At 38.7% G+C, this 18,766-nt stretch overlaps 1 protein-coding gene across 3 annotated transcripts; it reads right to left on the bottom strand.

The window, feature by feature from the left end:
- Nucleotides 1-890: 890 nt before the first annotated feature.
- Nucleotides 891-18,054, bottom strand: atl2 (atlastin GTPase 2; the record flags this gene model as incomplete). 3 transcript variants are annotated; one of them, XM_079249046.1, is made up of 15 exons in its annotated part: nucleotides 17,981-18,054; nucleotides 12,740-12,906; nucleotides 11,817-12,029; nucleotides 8,254-8,385; nucleotides 8,056-8,160; nucleotides 7,927-7,977; nucleotides 7,767-7,823; nucleotides 7,478-7,570; nucleotides 7,156-7,294; nucleotides 6,911-7,038; nucleotides 6,760-6,816; nucleotides 6,607-6,678; nucleotides 6,031-6,462; nucleotides 3,553-3,567; nucleotides 3,144-3,281 (listed from the first exon to the last, which is right to left on the bottom strand). In XM_079249046.1, exons 1-15 carry the CDS (start codon nucleotides 18,051-18,053, stop codon nucleotides 3,144-3,146), a joined length of 1,872 nt encoding a protein of 623 aa, XP_079105172.1. In that variant the 5' UTR covers nucleotide 18,054. The 3 variants fall into 3 exon arrangements, with proteins under 3 accessions (XP_079105170.1, XP_079105171.1, XP_079105172.1); XM_079249044.1 differs by lacking the exons at nucleotides 3,144-3,281; nucleotides 3,553-3,567 and adding an exon at nucleotides 891-2,759 and having other exon boundaries at nucleotides 8,254-8,388; XM_079249045.1 differs by lacking the exons at nucleotides 3,144-3,281; nucleotides 3,553-3,567 and adding an exon at nucleotides 891-2,759.
- Nucleotides 18,055-18,766: the final 712 nt, after the last annotated feature.

Genomic DNA, 18,766 nt, shown 5'->3' with positions numbered 1-18,766 from the left:
CTCAACCTGACGATTGACTGACGTATTGATCTCTGAAACATCCTAAATGAACCCGTTCAGTCATCAAGTTAGACAATCTTAAAAAAAAAAGTTTTAATAAAGATTAGAAATGATCTATTTCCTGTCAGCATGTGGGCTACGTGCTCTTTACTATTTACATTCTTTCCATTTTAATGTGTTGTAAATATAAATTTTGATTATTTCAGCAAGTTGAATAAGAATTAAAATAAATGTCTTTAATTTGTAGCCTTGTTTTGTTTCTTTGCAGGAAGCTGATCTTCTCTATAGGACTAAATAACGACACTGACATGCGTAGGAGAAAAATCATTGCCTTTCCTCTGCTGTTGCATCAAACTTTCTCACTTTGTAGCACCATCGTGTGGTCGCATCATATGAGAGCAAATGTCAGCAAACATCTGAAATAATCGAGTAAAGATTTAGTGAATAGCAAATATTTAACAAAATCTCTAAAAGCAAACTTCAGTAGAATTTCCGTTTCAGAAGAAAATGTTCTCATTTCCAGGATGTTTTTCTTCACAGCAGGTTAAATCCGATCATCTGGGAGTTTAATTACTGTCTAAAAAAAACAGACTGGAGGCTGAGCTTTGTTTTGGAAGCATATTTCCTGGATAAGTTCCTGCATGTGTGCATATTTAAGGTGTAAAATTTTCTGCCTCACAAGATGCCATGTTAGCCTTGTCTGAACTAATTTTAAATGTAGTGATTCATAAGATAAATAGAAAATGAACAAAAGAAAATCATCAGCTGGATGTAAACAGCACAGAAAACTACAAAACTAAGAGTGAAACTGCTTTTAAAACAGGAAAGAATTCAGCAAAACAAAAAAAACAAAAAAAACAAAAAAAAAAAAGGCACCAAGAAAGAAGTAGTCAAGATTTATTTAGGTAAAGATTTTATTCAAAAATAAATTACCAGTGATATTTTTAAAAGGCAGACAGTCGTCATCTTGAACTGATGAAGAAAACCTATCAGGATACAAGTAATCATTACCATGCGTCTGTTATTCTGTTCTCGTCAGGAGAAACTAGCGTAACCCTACAGCAGCAACTTATTCCTTAACAAAACACAGACTGGTAAGTTGATCAAGAAAACAGAACAGTCATCGTCAACCGATTCTCTATAAAATGTGTACAAAGTTTATTTAAATACTTAAATCAACATACATGTCTGATTTGTAATAAGAGCACATGAGCAGACTGTACAGTACGAGACTGGCGCTTGAGGTGAGAAATCCTGGATGGAATCGATGCAAAACAGAAGCAGGAATTAGTGTAACGAGCTAAATGAAAACCGATTTCTTCAGTCCTTCTGGGTTGTTAAATACTTTGTGTTCAGCTGCTTCTGGGAGATCCTTTGATGAAGAAATTGTCAGCAGATGAGGTCAAGGAAATAATACAACATCTAGTTGCAGAGTTGAGATGTTTGCTACCAATCCCATATCTGTCAGTTAAAGACAAAGCAACAACCAACAGCTGGTTAGCTTCGGTTAGCATCAACACTGGAAACAGAGGGAAACAGCTACACTACACTCTGTCTGAAGTATAACTGCTTACTTGGATCTTGAAAGCTCAGCTTGTACTGATGTTTCGAGCTTTATAGGCAGGGATGCGTGGCTTAATGTTGCCCCAGTTCCCTCTTTAAGGATCAAACACCAATGACCAAAATCTGATGAGGAACTCCCAACACAGGAGTCAAACACACAGCGTCTAACGCTGCTGCAGTTTTAATGGAAGGCAAAGGATGACGTACTTATTTAAAAGCGAATTAATTGTCTATAACTGGGCTCTAAAAGCGCTTAATAGCATGCAGAGGGCTAAGCACCGACAAGTCCACTATGAGACGCTGGAGGTTGTTTCAAAAGCCTCATAAGTTTCTACAATAAAAAAAAAAAAAAAAGAAATACTTGAGAAAAGGGAGCAATCTTCCAGCTCTTTCATTAATGACAAATATTAAAGGGACAGAGACATGTAGTCATCTTATCTACAAGCAACCTGAGCCCAGAGTTTGTTCATACAAATGTCACCTGGGAATGGCAGCAAACAGGGAAAAGAAAAAGAAGCCTCACTTCATTTTCCGCTTTTCAGTTCAGTTATATGTTGGCATCAAGCTAAATCGAACCTCATCAATAGTTTTCTAAGTGTGTTACTTCGCTGTGTCAGTAGGAAAATGTCCTCATTGCAAAGTGTCTGGCCTGTAGGACAGCTGTGAAGCGATTCAGTCTACATCTGGTGTTCGCAGCGCCGTCAGTTTTCCCTGAATTGCAGCTCAGTCCTGAAAGGAGAGCAGTTCACTACCAGCAATGATGTGTGTGTGTGTGTGTGTCTCACAGCATGGCACACTGCAGAAGATCCTACAGGTTGAGACAAGAGGCTTCTCTGCTTGAACCTTACAAACATGCAGTGTGTGATATGAGGCACCAGGGGGCGATGAAGATACACAGCAGACCGTTAGCTTACAGGTCCATGATGGACAGCAGCATGACGAAGTTGAAGGGGAGGGACAAAAAAACAAAAACAAGGTCAGCTTTGGTGTTGAACTAGTTCCACAGTTCTAGGATTGGACAGCATGTGGGCGGGAGGGTGATGAACATGTTGGGGGAGAGATGATGAGGAAGAGTGTCAGTGAGTCTTTAACTTGGTGTGTTGTGAGACCTGTTCTGTCAAGCTGGCTTTGATGGAGTTAACCACCGTCTGTCTGACGTTGTCTTCCATATAGTGTTCACTTAGTGGCTTCAAAACCTGCAGGAGACAGAAAGGGGGGTTTGCATGAGATCCATCATCTTCCAAAACAGAGACAGAAATTGAAATAAAAAGTTCAGAAAGAATAAATACTAAAGGAACAAAAACATAAACCTTTAACATGCCAAAAACATTAAAAAACATCTCCAACTAAAACACTAAAAACTTCTTTTATCATTCATTAGAAAAAGATGAGGGACCGTTTTGACTGCCTTCATGATGACTCCAGCTGTGCAGGCATCCACACCCAAAAGTTATAACTATAAGAATCCAGCACCATGGGACTGAAAAAAAAAACCAATAACGAAGCCAGCGAAGTGCAGACGTTTCTATACGAGTAGTAAAGTTATCAGTCAGTAAATCCACCAGCCAGCCAGCCAGCAGCTAGTTGTTCTTCTTGTAGTTGTTGTTGAGCGGAGCAAGAGCTCCCAGTCCCAGTGTGACTCCTGACGGGAGGGAAGGGAGGAGAGAGATGGGCCACGCCAGGCGACTCCTGACAGGCTCCGAAAGTTTGGAAAACACCTGAGAGGACAGCAAGGAGGAACAGGAGTGTTACAGAGAAAGACTGACGAGCAGGATCACGGTGGACTGGAGGGCAAGAAAAAAAGAACGTATGAGTAAGTGGGAAAGGTTTGGGCAGGTGAAAGGTACTGTACAACATCCATCCACTTGAGACAAAAACTAGGAGGAAGGTGGAAAGGGGGAAAAAAAAAAACAACAAAAAAAACAAAACAAAAACAGGCAGGATGTTGTGAGCAGCAAGCGGGCAGAAACAGGAAATGACGCAGCTCACCTTTCTGACCGTCCTCTGAGAAGCAGGGGAGGCAGGAAGAGAGAAAGAGGAAGGAGGGAGAAGCGACAGGACACACAAGGAGAACATTAGAGCTCATATTCGTTCTCCTGAGTAATGTCAGCAAGGAGAAACGACAGCGGCAGGAAAGCAAAGAAGAAGAAAAGAGCTGACTGAGCATGAAAACAGTTCTGTGGACTTGTTGAGATGGATGATGGGATGAGAAGTCAAGGCCTGGCTGAAAACCTAACAGGCTCGAAGGTTGAAGGAAATAAAAACTGATGGGACGATTGTGGTTTCACCAAAACACACAACAACAAATAATACAATAAACGAACATTTAAAAACAAGCAGAACTAAATCTATCTGGTAAACAACAGAACAGAGAACCACTGTGAATGTTTATATTCTTCCATCCTCTTCCAGCTGTCCTTTGCTGAAAGCACCAACTAATGTAGTCTCCCAAACATAGACACACTGAAGCTTGTGTGCTTCAGTCAGCGTGTTTACACGCACAGCTGAGTCACAGTCCCTGCCTGAATCTGCATGCCTGGGTGGATAATTTAGTTATCCATCCGTGTCTGCAGCGACGCTGCACTGACTGAGAAGAAACATCCAACTTCCTCTGATTGCTCTTCATGTGTTTAAATATAGCTGCTTTTACTGCACATGGTTTTTACATGACCTGAATGTTGATTTTCTCACATGACTCTGCTGTTATAAAAATCTGGGTCTTATTGGAGCGAAAGGATTGTTTCTAAATGCTTTATGTGACCAAGAGTTGATACGTAGTTCTAAATGAGCTACTTTTCTGTAAAAAGTTGATGGATTTAGTCATGTGACAAAAGAAAAATATATGTGAACGACAGCAGCTTTATTGGGAAATAGCCTAAACTAAAATCAACTAAAGCCTTGCTTCTCTTTTTTTCCAATAATGTACAGTACACAGAAGCCAATTAGAGTTTATCTAAGTGCATGACTGCAGGTGTGATTCTATCTCCAACCATATTAATCCTCTTTTGGTCAGGCTAGCACAAAATGACTTTTTCCCAGGTGTCATGTCAGCATGCTTCCATAAAGGACTCTGCATTCAAATTAAAGGCCAAAAAAAAGCATCTTTGGCTCAGCGAACGCAGCTGAATCTAAGGTTTAATCTTGCATTTCTTTACCACCCTTCATAGAGGTTAACATGAGGCAACATTCTTCACTTTATCATGCTGTCAGGGAAATGCAGATTGATAAAGTCTGCTCCAGGACTTTTTTTTTTTTTTAAGGTTGTGCAAACAGCACACGTCTGGAAAATGTCAGGAGGACGGCTCCAATCTGTGGAACAAAGTCTCACTCTGTGCTTCCAAGACTGACAGTCGGTTTCTGCCGACAGGTCCAACACAAGGTTCTGGTGCTCATGTTAAGATTTTATCATTTTGTTCTTACAGCAAATTCAGACAATCAATAATGTCACGTTCTCTTCAAGTACCACACAGTTTCTCTACTGTCAGTAATCCTAGATGCTTGCAAATTGGAGATTGTTTTAATATTAGTTTGATAAGTATTATTAATACTTAATTTTAGTACAGGAAATAATTGTCAACATAAAACATAAAAAAATGCAAATTATTGCAAGAATATAAATCTCCAGTGCATTAAAGTTGTAAAACACACTGCACAGGGGTGAGCTGTACTCTAAACACAAGATTTTTGCTATCCTAAAGAGAAAGAAAAAGAGTTTTAATTTAGTCACTTAAAACCTTTAAATGTTTCACCTTAAGCCAAATATGCTAAATGAGCTCAAATAGAAACTGTTCGTATTTACATGGAGTAACAGTCGGCAGATGTCGAACAACAGAAAAAAGTTGTAATGACAAAGTAAGATGTGACAAAAGATGTAAAATTTAACACAAGAGCAGAAATAGTGACCAGCAAAGTGATGATCATTTATTTTACTGTAAAAAAAAACCCCCAGAAAACTTAAATATCAAACCTTAAACTGGCTTCAACTTAAGATTATACTTGAGGCAAAGATGCTCTTTCATATCATCCATTGTTTGCCGACAACAAGTCGATTTAATGAGCATCAAAATGACGTCAGTGTGGAGAAACAGCTGAGAGGACGAAGAAAGGTGCTGGCTGAGTTTCAGTGGACAGAACTCTGAACAGTAACAGGAACCTCCATGCCTTTGGATAGTTTTTATTTTAATCTCTAAATTAAAAACTGGGTGAATTAATAAAAGTCAGTAGTGTCTACTCTGATGTAATAAAGACAGTTATTGTCTCAAATTAATCTGGTGTTTGTGCTGCAGTTTATTTTCATCCACTGGCAAATAACTCAAACACTCAACCAGCATTGATGCTTTCAGTGATTAGCACTAACTTTTACACACTTAAACTAACCAAAATATATACATAAATATATAAAAATATAGTGTATATAAGTAAACACCTCCATGTCACTGAATTGGATTAAGCTGTAGACACACTCACCTGCTCCCAGAGCGTTTCAGCCACCGTGTCTATCAGCACTCCCACCTCCCGGAACTCTCCAGAATACTTCACGTAGGCCCAAACGCAGAGCGACAGCAGCGCCAGACCCATGATCATGTTAGCCAGCGCTGCCAAGATGCTCGGACCAATGAAGCCCGTCACACCGGACACCACGTACGTGACGAACATGACGGCAAAGAGCGTGGCCGGCGTGCGCGCTGCGTAGAAGATGTTTTTGCCGTCGTTGTGTTTGGAGAAGTTGGTGTAGGCTTCGTCCAGTTCAGCCACCAGCTGGTTCTGGTAGCGCTGACAGAACTCATCGCCGCCCATTTTCTTCACAGAGCTGAAGAAGCGGACTGAGTGTTCGCGGAACTCTTCGTGGCAGCGCTCCAGGTCGGCCGGAGCAATGTAGGGCTTGTCCCCTCCGCAGATCTGTTGGGTTGGGAACATTATGACAGAGTTAGCTGGTGTTTACATATGACTACTTCCTAGCGAGCTGTAAAATTGGCAGTTTTTCTCCCTGTTAGATGTACTGACAGTAAACTCAAGGAAAGAAAAAAACTAAAGAATCTTTACCTGCTCCATGTTTTTGCTGTACAAGTCTTTGGCTCCTGCCACGGCAGTCAAATTGTTGGCTTCAGCGGTCGCCTGAAACAAGAGAAGAACATTTAAAATGATTTGGCATTGACAAAAGGGGAAATTTGGTATGAGAGAGAGACTGTAACTGACCTGCAGCATTGACTTTGGGTGAGGCAGCTCCTCACCCTGGTATATTTTTATATAGGCCTACAGAATTGAGAAGCAGACATCACAAAAGTGAATTCTATGCAAAAATTTGAAGCAAAGGTTTGAAAAGCATGAGAATAAAATCCTGTAACACCTTGAAGTACTCCACAAGATCCCTGCAGGTCACTTTGTTCCCACCAATTTCCTTCTCAACCAGTCGATCTGGAGCCAGGAGGAGGGGCACCAGCTTGGACAACTCCCTTTTAAAATCATCATCAATGTCTGAAACACAAACGCATTTTCACACATTTCCTGTTGTTTTTGTTTTTTTTGTATTTCAAAGCAGCATGGTTTAGCTGTCACTTGACATCATGAGCCGTTTGTGTGTCTGATTCTGACCTTTCAGCCTGCCGTCAAAATACGGGTTGGTAGCCACCTTTAGACCAGGATGTGGCAGCAGGAAGCAGCCGATGTTGGAGAAGCATGAATGGATGTGCTTCCTCACATTCTGTAGCTCCTCGTGTTGGTTCTGTTTGACCTTTCAGAAACAAAATGCAAGTGTATTGTTTTAAGAAGGGCTGCAACTATGTGACCTGTTGTAAATACGACAGCTGATAAAACAGCAGCGGTTACCAAAAGGAAATTTTGACCATACTTTAACGTTTTTCTTCTTCTTTTTAGTTAAATGCACATTTCCAACAAGAGATAAACCATTTCTCACCTGCAGTCTTTTCTCCAGGAAAGAGTACCCCCCTTCTAGTCCGTAATTATGTTCATAGGGATAACTCCAGTCCCGAATCAGGAACATCAAGGACTGAAACACACAATCGCCATCACAAAAAAAAAAAAAAACAATGTGTGAAAGAAATATAGCAAAGAAAATAACAAGATATGTGCATTTGAATATATATTCATCACTTCTTTAAACTTTCAGGATACATTCTTTCCTCCCAGTGGTATAAATGCATAACATGTCCATAATCACTGGTAGCAGCAGAAACACAAGTTACCTGGAAAGGTTTCAGATAGATCTCCTCCATTGCCAGTCGGCCATATTCTGTAAAGAGCTACAAGTGACAAATAAAAAAACAGAACAGAAGATCAGAAATGTTGCACAGTGAAAAAGCCTGAGGTCTCCTTTTCCTTTGAGGAGAAGAAATATGCACAAACCTGCAGATGCTGCAGGTCGTCCTCCTGTATGTTCTGGGAGAGGTTGTACACCTGAAAGCAAACAGACTGTGAATGTTTTCAACAAGCACAAAGTTTGTTTCTGCATGACAACAGATGCTGAAGCGTCACCTGCACAGAGCTGGTCATTGTGCTGAGGGCAAAAACTGTAGCACAGTCCTTAATGGTGGACTGGCTGTCAAAGGCTCCCTGAGTGTCAACAAGGAGAACAGCAACCTGCAAACAGCAGCCAGAGTGAGGTTTTAGTTTACAAAACTTGAACAAAAGGGAAATGAGTAATTATAGTCAGTACATTTAGGAACAAGCTACCTTGCTGCCATCAGGTTTGTCGACCACAAACACTTCGCTCCACACCTGAATTCCTGTGGTCTCCCTCTCACAGCCTCCCCGCCATGTGAACCCAGTCAGGGGTTCATCATCACCTCCTATCCAGGAATTGTTCTGCTGCAGAGAAAAAGAGATAGGGAGCAAGGATGAGCTTGGAGATTACATAACAGAAACAAAATGTAGAAATCTGTTGGAAGATAAATTTGTTTGGAGTGAGAGGACCAATGATAAGTGTGAAGGGCACAAGAGTGGAGATGCACAGATAAGAAAGTAGGTGAAAATGATACAAGTCAAAGTCCATCATCGTTTGTTACAGCTCTGCACCCAGGAAACAAACTTTTCAACCAGCATCTGTCACGAGTAAAGTAGGAAACAAGCTTAATGTGTAAAGTCACTGAGTTTTGATGTAGTATAACTTCACTCCTCAAAACCTGCATCAATACCAATGTGAACTTTAATTCATACGTCTTCATTCTCACAGAAAAAACCATGTTAATGCCACAAGTTAGACTGCAGTTGGACTTTTTTTTTTTTTTTTTAAACCCAAATATATTTGAAAAACCACAGCCACGGTGGAAAGTGTCGTGCACAGCACTGACACACAAGAGAGACATGTTTTTTTAAATTTATTTATAGATTTATAATTACAGTGACCCATTTGAATGATTCAGTCTAAAAAGCAGAGTAAACAGATAAAAAACAACAACAAAATCAAATAAAAAAATTTCCCTTAGAATAGATTTTCAGTTAATCCCAGTTCAAGCTACCTTTGTGTGAAGAAATTTCCAGTGAAATTAACACACTAACCTTGTGTGCTATTGATATTAAAGGCACGTCACTGACCACAAGAAGGAAACAAGTTTAAACACAAATAGCTAATTTGCTAGTCAGAGTATGCAGTAGCGCCGATCTACACGGCCGAAAACATAACCTTCGCCTTGGCAGAGGTAACAAACATACCTGATAATTCCCACCACAACCACATCATGACTCTCAAAGTACACAGCTGCTAAAGTTCACACCAGCACCGAAGATTAAAAATGAAATGTTAAATCAACACACCATGTATGTGAACTTCTGAAAAGACTTACATGATTACTAATATTTAAGCTGTTCAGAAGATATTAAAAGAAGAAAATATCATTCCTCCATTTTCCCTGAGTGGAAGTACTGTCAAGAGTATCGTTAAGTGTAAGATGATACTGGTTCCTTCTGTGTGTCCAGCAGCTGTCAAGTCTGAAGGACTGACTTTTATTACATAGAAATGAACAACAATCTGTGTTTGTGTGAAGAATTTTCCCTCAGAGTTATGAAACTAGTGTAACTACTCAGACAACTGTCTGATTTATCCACCTGGATTCATAGCTTACTCTACAGGTTCAGCAGGAATCTCAGCTGAGGCCAAACAAGAAGCCCTTGTCCTTGAGCACTGCCTCCATGCTCGAGGACAAACGGTAATCTCATCTGCAGTGTTCATTGAGCCCACCTGTTTGCAGTGTTTGCTGATAGTGAGTGTTACACAGCAGTAAGCCACAGAAAACCAGATGAACTGTTTTGTGTTGAATCATGAAGTGTAAACAGACATAAAGGAGGGCCTTTCATTATTAGTAAAGAGATTTTTTGTGTATGCATATATATCCGATCTGATCAATTTATCACTGTTGGGTCTACACTGACTGAATTTATGTTTGCATTATCAGGAATTACTACATACTGGACCAAGGCGATTAACCGGACTTTAATCTCAGTTATGATCTGGGTTTTCAACAATCATAAAATTAAGAGGGTGTGATTTTATTCTATTTGCAGTTTACTCTCCTGCTGTCTTCAGTTGCCAATTGAGTGTCACTGGCATTGCAGCGCTGTGCTGTAAACTCCTCCCACAGCCGCTTTGGTTTTATTCAGACACTGTTGCCAACTTGGCGACTTTCTTTTTGTTTAAAGTGACAAATCTAGCGACTTTTACTGGAGTTATTCAACACACTTTGCTGGTGTTTTGGTGACTTGAAGGCACATATTGTTCTGGAGTTACTGTAACAAACAAGCAGCGGGAGCCCCTACACATCCTAAAGCACTCGCTTTATATGTATATATTCAGTTTACATCAGTATTTGCATTTTGTCAAGACAAAGCTTCATGTTATTTGTTTTCTGAAACTGTGGAATCCTAAAGACATTGTTTGAAAGCCACAGTTTAATGTTAGATAAATTCATGTTGTTAAAAATATTGGATAACTGTGTTAAATAATCGAGATCTCAACTTCAATCAAAATAATTGTGATTATTATTCTGACCATAATTGAGCAGCTCCACTACATACCCATGCTCTATTCTATTCCACTGTATTCTACTGTCATTTAGCAGGCGCTTTTCTCCAAAGCGACTTGCGTCAGAGTAAAAACAATACAAGAAAGAAATCAAACAGTTAGGGACATCCTAAATTATTTATAGTTAGACAGTTGCAAGTCCAACATTGCCCCTTTGCACAACATTTAGTTACGAGAGTAGCCCTATGTAACTTTCTGACTGGTTTAGATGGCACAGTGACATTCACCATGTCCATTCCTGGTACTGTAACAGCCCCGTGGTGTTCTGAGGCTGAGAAACACACTTCACAACTTCTTCTTCCAGGGCACTGAATTAGGGATGCACAGATACCGATATCAATATCTGTATTGGTTCAATACCAAGCGTATGTACTCGTACTTGTATTAATAAAAGTGTACCGATAGCACACTAGTCAAGCCAGTGCAGATGTGTTTGATGACGTGCTTCGGACATGTTTTAAAAGAAATCAATGCCTTGAATGTTAAAATGTGATATTTTTTGTTACACTAAAAGCTAGATCTTTGTTTCAAAACCACACATTTATAGTTGTATTTAGGTAAAATGTGCCAATTCAAAATAAAACTTGTTGAAATCGTTAGATCTGTAATGTTATTATATTTGTATTGGCGAGGTAACTTCAGAAAGGATGGGTCATTTATTACAACTTAATGAAATCTTACAGTTATAAAAGCAATAATAACCATAGTCACAATAATGTTCACATAAACAGATTTGGTATCGGCAAATATTGGTATCCGCAGATATTCAAATTTCAGATTTCGGTGTCGGATCGGAACTCCCAAAAAGTGGATCGGTGCATCCCAACATTAAATCACTTTCCAGCTGAATTTTGCTTTGGCACCACATCACCTGACAGCAACTGGGTATCAACACACTAGCAATTCTGAACATATACCACAGCTCATTCTGCAAAGAAATACTAGAGTACAGTATTGGAGGAAGGGAGAAAAAGAAAGAGAAGACAGCACGAGAGGAGACAAAGTCAACAGTGGATTGACTTATACTGTTTTTCAGTAGTGTTTCTTTAATTTACTTACAGTATTACACTGTGAAAGGTGGCACAAATATCCCTAAGTAATGGCTCTGGATTAAATAAATGTCATTGTATTGTTTAATGTACTGATTTTTTAGTTTAATCACTACAGAAAAGTGCATCCTTGTAGATCCAGAGAACTCAAGAAAGCCACGTTCACCTACCTGATTGTGCATATAGCGCAGCATGAAGTCCAGCAGGAAGGACTTGCCCTTGCGAAAAGCCCCTGCAACAGACACCACCACCACATTCAGGTCCTTCACGTGATCCTGCAGCAGGATCTTCTCAAGCGCAGCAGAATCCAGCTCAAAACTGTGCTCATCCTCGTTGGCCAAGACAATCTGGATGGGCCGGGCCTTATCGTCCTCCACCACAGCCTGAAAACACGAGTTTGCAATCGATCAGCTCTTTCCCTGGCATTGTGAGAGATTCAAGTGGCTACACTACTGAGGAAGCAGGTTCCAGAGAGGAGACAGGACTGAAAATTACAAAGCTGACAGAAGCCAACAAAGCCTCACACTCAGAGGTCTGGCATAAAACAAAGACTGCAAGATTATCTCAGAATAGATACACAGTGACACAAATCCTGTATTATCTATACTGAGAACTCACATGTCCTAGAAATTAATGATACTTTCATTTTTGCTACAGAGAATATTGACATTGAAGCATTTAAAAATGTTAACCTTTATACCAACTTGATGGTTTTCCATCTACTCTAACAAACTCAGTGGATTTAATACAACATTTCTCCCAGAGCTAATGATTTCTTTGCCAACTCACTTTTCAGACTAAATATGATTAAATACCAAAAGCCAACACATTCAGTCTCCTCATTAACACTTAAAAAATAGCCAAGTTTATCTGCAGCTATCTTGATAACTCATAGTTGCTTTAATCAGCCAGGAAAACAGCTGATGGACTTGCTGTTTCAGTTTTCCTAATAAATAAAAGTAAATTGAATAATTAACTTTGGTGTAAAAATACTTAATTAAAAATAAACTCAAGTCTTGTGTTAGAAGCAGCAAGAAAAAAAAGAATGGCATATAATCATCAAATTAGATCAATAAATTTGTTGAAACTTTACCTCCTCTTCATCAATCCCTTCATCTGGTGAGGGGGTGAGGCTGTCAGTTTTGCCAAAGTTCGAGGTCATGGTCTGAGGCAGCAACTCATCCTCCAGGTCTTCAGGCCTCGCTAATGGCGGCCTTTTCTTTTCCCAATAAATGGGGACATCTTCGACACCACTCAAGCCTAAAAATGAAGTGATATAGCACAAAAGGAAAGAGAAAATTATGATAATTGTGTAACTGATGATGTGCTTACTGATGAAAATGCTTTCTTATCGCAGGTTTGATGACCAACTTGTTTTTGGGATGCTGAGAGGAAAGTGAAATGTCCTCAACAGGAATCTTTCCAGCTTTCTGCGGTGCTGGACTAAATACCGTTATACACTTTCCATCTAGGTCAAACTCAAAAATAGCCGCTTGGTGGAAATCACAAAGGACCAGAAAAAAGGTCATGAGCAAAGTATGCTAGCAGGACAGAGTATCCATGCTTTTCCTCTCAGCCATACTCATGTTTCTGGGAAAGTCGTCGTTTTCTGTAAAACTGCTCATTTTCCTTCAGAGTCACAGTAACGCAAGAGCAGCACAAGCAAGTTAGCATAACTCCAAACTGTAATGTGTTTGATATAACCAAGATGACATGTTCAACTATTCCATTTAGCCTGATCAATCACATAACAACCCCCAAATCTCTAGTTTAATAGTATTTGAGGGCAAAGATACACACACAAATTATATTTACGGTTGTGCTCATATTTATTCATACCTTGTCATTAAAGGAGGAAAAAAAACAGCTGCCTGTAAAATAAGCTGAAATTGACTAAAGTAATAATAAAATTTTTTATGAAAATCATTACATTATTTTTCAATTCTGGTTCAATAGAAATATATTTTTTAAAAAGCAAACAAATAAGATAATTTATTATGTATTACATCACTCATAAACTAATATTTTGTTGAACAATCCTTTAATGTTTCCGCTACAGTCAGGTGTTTTCTGCTCCTCAGTCATACTTCTGCACCTGTTGACAGGTATTTTGTCCCACTGTTCAACAGAAAAGTGCACTAATTTGTCCAGGACCAATTTGTTTGTTTTTTCGTACTTCAACTCAGTTAAATGAAAAAACAGTATCTTATATCACTAAATTATATTTTTGCAAATTTTTAGTTATTGTTCCCTTTTTAAGTCTCCAGTTATTTGAGTGACTGTTGTAAATTCAGCCTTTTCTTTAATAAAAGGGTTTAAATACATATGAGCACAACTGTACATACGTGAGAAGCTGGAAATAGCTGAGGTATGAATATTGTCACCAATTAAAGTTCTTAAAGTAAAATTGTCTGGGGGGGGGTAAATAAGGTTTTAACTATAAATTATTCACATATTGAGTTTGTTTTTATTCACAGCCTTTAGAAGTAAAGACAGCAGAGCACGTCATTAAAGGGACACTTCCTCAAGACAGATAGATGAATCAGGAGCCAAACAAAAGTCCATTAAAACAGGTTGGACTGCTAGTATCAAACTTCAAATATGCAGGTGAATAAAACTCTTGAGTTACTTAAACAATGTCTCTTGCAGGATTTAAACTAGGTCTCAAACCAACAAAGCCCATCCCTTTCACTCTGGTACCTGTCTGCCGCAAATACACAGTCTAGCCCCAAGTCAGGAATAAAAGGCTGCTAAAGCTCAGAGTTTTATCTCCTGCTAGTTAAACAATCTGCTTGAGCTAGAAGTTAGCAATTAATTTAATATTTTGTTTATCAGAATCAAGAGTTGGTCGTTTTGTCATCGTTTTAAACAAACCTTTTACTGATTAAATGCAGTCAAGTCTAGATCTGAAAGAACATTTAAAGAGAAACCAGATATATAAACAACTGGATTCTGACACACGGCCTGGGTGGCTAATACTGGGGAAAAACCCGTTTAAACAGTGATGATGAGTTTATTCAAAATAAATCTTTCAATAAAATACTCCAGATAGGGCATAAATAAATTTAGAGGGAAGTCAAAATTCTGTTTTAAGGAATGTCAACACACACCTAATGTAATATACCATCCATTAAAAAGGAGCTTTTTCAATCAGTTGCCTCTCTGCAGATGGAAACTGGGATAAAGCTGATTAGTTAATCAAATCACTTTACATTCAATGACTTTGATAACCATTTAGGTTCATTTTAATGGGGGGAGCCATAATCATTCCCTTTTTTCTCTGAAACTATTTGCAGTTGCTTACAAGATTTCATAACAGAAAACTGAACCTGTTTTTCCTCCTGCAGGTTTAAAAACCCCAAATGAAAAGGTTGGTTTGACGTTTTCACTATTTTCCAACTCTTTTATAAGCTAATTATGAAACAGCTGACTGTAAAAAATAACTGACAGATTAATCAGGCAAAGCAACTGGTGGAAGGAGGTCAACAAACTGGGTCATAAACAAGTTGGGAAAAACCTGCTAGTTAACTGGCTTTATCACCAGTGATCACACCAAACAATTTTTATAAAAAGATGAAAATAAAGAACATAGAAAAGAGTCGCGAACCAATTTCAGGAGTAGTTTTTAATGCAGGTTTATGAATGTCAAGCAAGATTTTGTCCAGGAAAGTCCATGAAAATGGGGCAACCAAAGATCAACCTGAGGCTCTGCAAAGGCCACAAGCACAAGGCAGTTACTGTAATCTGCTCTGCACACAAATGAGGTCTGAACAGTTCCTACGTCTGTGGCATTGCAGGTTCCCATCAAGTCCAGAGCAGCACTCAGCAAAATCAAGTGGCACAGACTGCAGTCATAGAAGGGACTTGCACACAAAGACACTATTCTGCTGGGGATGTGAGGAGTCTGTATTGCAGCAGAATATAAGTGAGAGGAAGAAAAGCAGAAAGATGAACGCACAAGGAAGCATTGCAGCCAGTTGTAAAAGGAATAGACTATGATGTATGCGCACACAGCCTTTATGATAAAGAAGCTAATCCACCATCCTGCTCCTCAGCTTTCAAAATAATGAGGGCAAAACTAAAATTAGCTTTCTTCCTTTATTTCTGATGGTGGCACTGAACAGATGTTACCTGCTCTGCATGTTTTCATACATCCATCCACTCAAAACGTTACCAAGAGATTAAATTAGCCTTCCACACATAGACTATTGCGTCATATAAAAACTAAAGAATATTCTTTTGCATCCATCTTCTTCTCATGAACTCCCACAGAAATAGTGATCAAGCCCACATCTCAGCAGCATGTCCAACATAAGCTCTCACCTTCCTTGACCATATCTGAGGCAGAAACTGGCACCAACTAACAGATTAAGCAATGCTTCAAAAATATTCACTTCTAGATTTAAAAACGCCAATACTTCACACTTAAGTAACCAGGAACTTTTTTTCTTCCATGGAAATGAAACCAGTTACTACCGACTTGATTATGAAAGAGATAGCATTACTCCGCAGTCTATCAAGATGCGGGTATGGCAACCTTCCCTGCAAGTCTAGTACCAAAACATGACAGCCTCGCTGGACTCAAGTCAAGGAGGTCAAATGTTCAGTTACAGCAAGCAAACCAACTGGGAGGCTATGAGGACAAAGTGCAGATTAAGAGCATTTACGGTTTGTGAATGTTATTGCCACAGAGGCAGCTGGTCTGCATTAAAGTAGAGATAAAGGTCATTAACAGTTTGTAAAGCACAATGTAATGACAAGGATGAGCCTTGGAGAAGGTCTTGATGAGGTTTAGCTAAATGAATGAATGAAATGAAAAATACTTTGTTAATCCCCAAAGGCAAATTCAATATTGTAGTAGATAATAGTTAATTTAAAGAGGTCTTGTTCCGGAGGCTGCTGGCAGGAATGATCTTCTGTATGTTTCAGTCTTACAGCGGACCTGAAGAAGCCTCTCACTGAACACACTTTATTGTTTCTTTACTGTGTTGTGAAGACACAGTGAAGAAAAGTAAAGGCATTTGATCCTAAATCAGAAGCATTTCCTCCATTTGCCAACACAGTTACACATTATATATATAAAAAACAACATTAAATAATAGGGCTGTGACGATATGCTTTTGTCCCCATTGGATTCGATTCCGATTTATGGATGGCGATTCGATTTAAATTGTGATTCTCACAATTCAATATTGCTGATTTTTGTAGACTAAAACAAAATAAATGAATAAAGCTTTTTCATTTTTCTTGATTTCAATGAGAAAAAAACAACCCAGTAGCCAGACCATCATTCTACTTATATAATGCCCAAGAAGACAAGTAAAAAGATTTTAAAAATTAATAAAAATTACAAACATTTTATGATGGATTTTTAAAAAAATATAAAATCGATTCTTTAACAAAAAAAATAAAATAAAATAAAATAAAAAAAATCGATTTTAAAATTGTGAAGCAAATTTAAAATTGATTTTCCCCACCCCTAATAAATAATCAAATGGCCTTTAGATGAGAACAGCTAATTGTTTGGTCAAATAAATCTAAGTAAATAGCTAAAAAATTAACTCAACTTTCTTAAAGCTTAATCATTAAATTTCACAGAAAGAAAATGATAGTAAGCCAATCAGTATAAACTAATCTTAAGAAGTCCATAACAGTAAAATGTACACCTGTGTAACATCGCCTCTCATTTACGCAGCTAACTGAGCTGACAAACTAAACAGACTAATAATAGGCGATTTAAAAATATCCGAGTCATTAGTGGGATGAGATTAGCGTATCGTTACATGGTTAATGCGGACTGAACTCTACTGTAGATAAGAGTTTCACTTGGTGGAGAAACGCTGCACTTGCAGCACATTCTGGCTGCGCGTGCCTCTTACAGTGACGAAGCATCCGACTGTCCGCGAGCCGGCCAGGTGAAAGCGGACAAACACGCTGATGGATGTCGCGAGGAAATGTTGTATCCGGGTCACAATCTGGTTCAGATAACATTTCTTATGCTCACATTACACAGGAAAAACATTTCACAGAGCAAAATGAAAGAAAAACAAGAAAGCCCGTTCGGGTATTTTTTTAAAAAAAAGCACGTCTTTAAAGGTAATTTTTTACACAGTTAAGACTGTGTTCGTGATGTACTGTAAGCTACAAGGGGGCTGATTCTGGCAGGGGTACCACATTTGGCAGGACACCTCTGAAAACAGAGGATCTGGTTAACGGAACGGATGAGACAAAGACAACAGAAACAAAAGCACTATCTCTAATAATCCAGCTACAACTAAACACTCTTTGTCGACTCGCTGAAACGGAGCAACCAATAAATCGAAGAACATTTTACCTTCTTTTACGACTCGGTTTTTACGGTTGGTGTCCAAGTGATTCCTGCTCCTCAGCCCGCTCACCTCCGCCATCTTGGATTACTGAAATTTGACGTGGCTGACGTCAAAGACGCTTTTCCCCCCCCTTTTTTTTTTTTGCGCCGCCCCGAACCTGCCACTGCGCCACTTCCTTACGTGTCTTTTAAGGACATAAAAACATTTCTCTTGAATATTAAAAAAATATATATATATACTTACGTATTAAAAGTTTGTTTGTTATTAATGTTTGGAGGTGTTGCGAAGAGTTATGACCACGACGTGCAGGGACTCGTTTTTATTATTGAGGCAGGTATTATTGTGAACTAGGAAAAACATTACAGTCTGCAAATGCACATTAACTACACAGCTTTTCATAGACTCACGTTACAAAATAAAATAAAATAAATAAATAAATAGACAAATAAATACATATATAAATAAATATTAATTAAAAAGGGATTAAGAACTAAACTAGGTTGTTTTGCAGCACCATACACCTCACAAATATGGTTGGTCATTGCTCTCGTGATTTCCAACTTTATCTTTTTTATTTTGTTTTATTTTTTTTAACCTAAAACTAAAACATAAATCAATGCAGTCTCACTCATCAACTGCATTACCACCTGTTGAGCCGCTGTTTGTCTGGGCCACGTCAAGTCAGGCTGGTGAAGATCCCCTGCAATGTTTGACACCCTTATCCTAACATTTCCTTAATTTTGTAATCTCAGCCTGGATTTAAGATAAGTCCTCATAAATGTAATGATTTC

This window comes from Telmatherina bonti (genome assembly GCF_933228915.1).
Source record: "Telmatherina bonti genome assembly, chromosome: 11".
Taxonomy (NCBI): domain Eukaryota; kingdom Metazoa; phylum Chordata; class Actinopteri; order Atheriniformes; family Telmatherinidae; genus Telmatherina; species Telmatherina bonti.
Note: the sequence above shows the minus strand (reverse complement) of the source record. Positions and strands in the feature narration are given on the sequence as shown.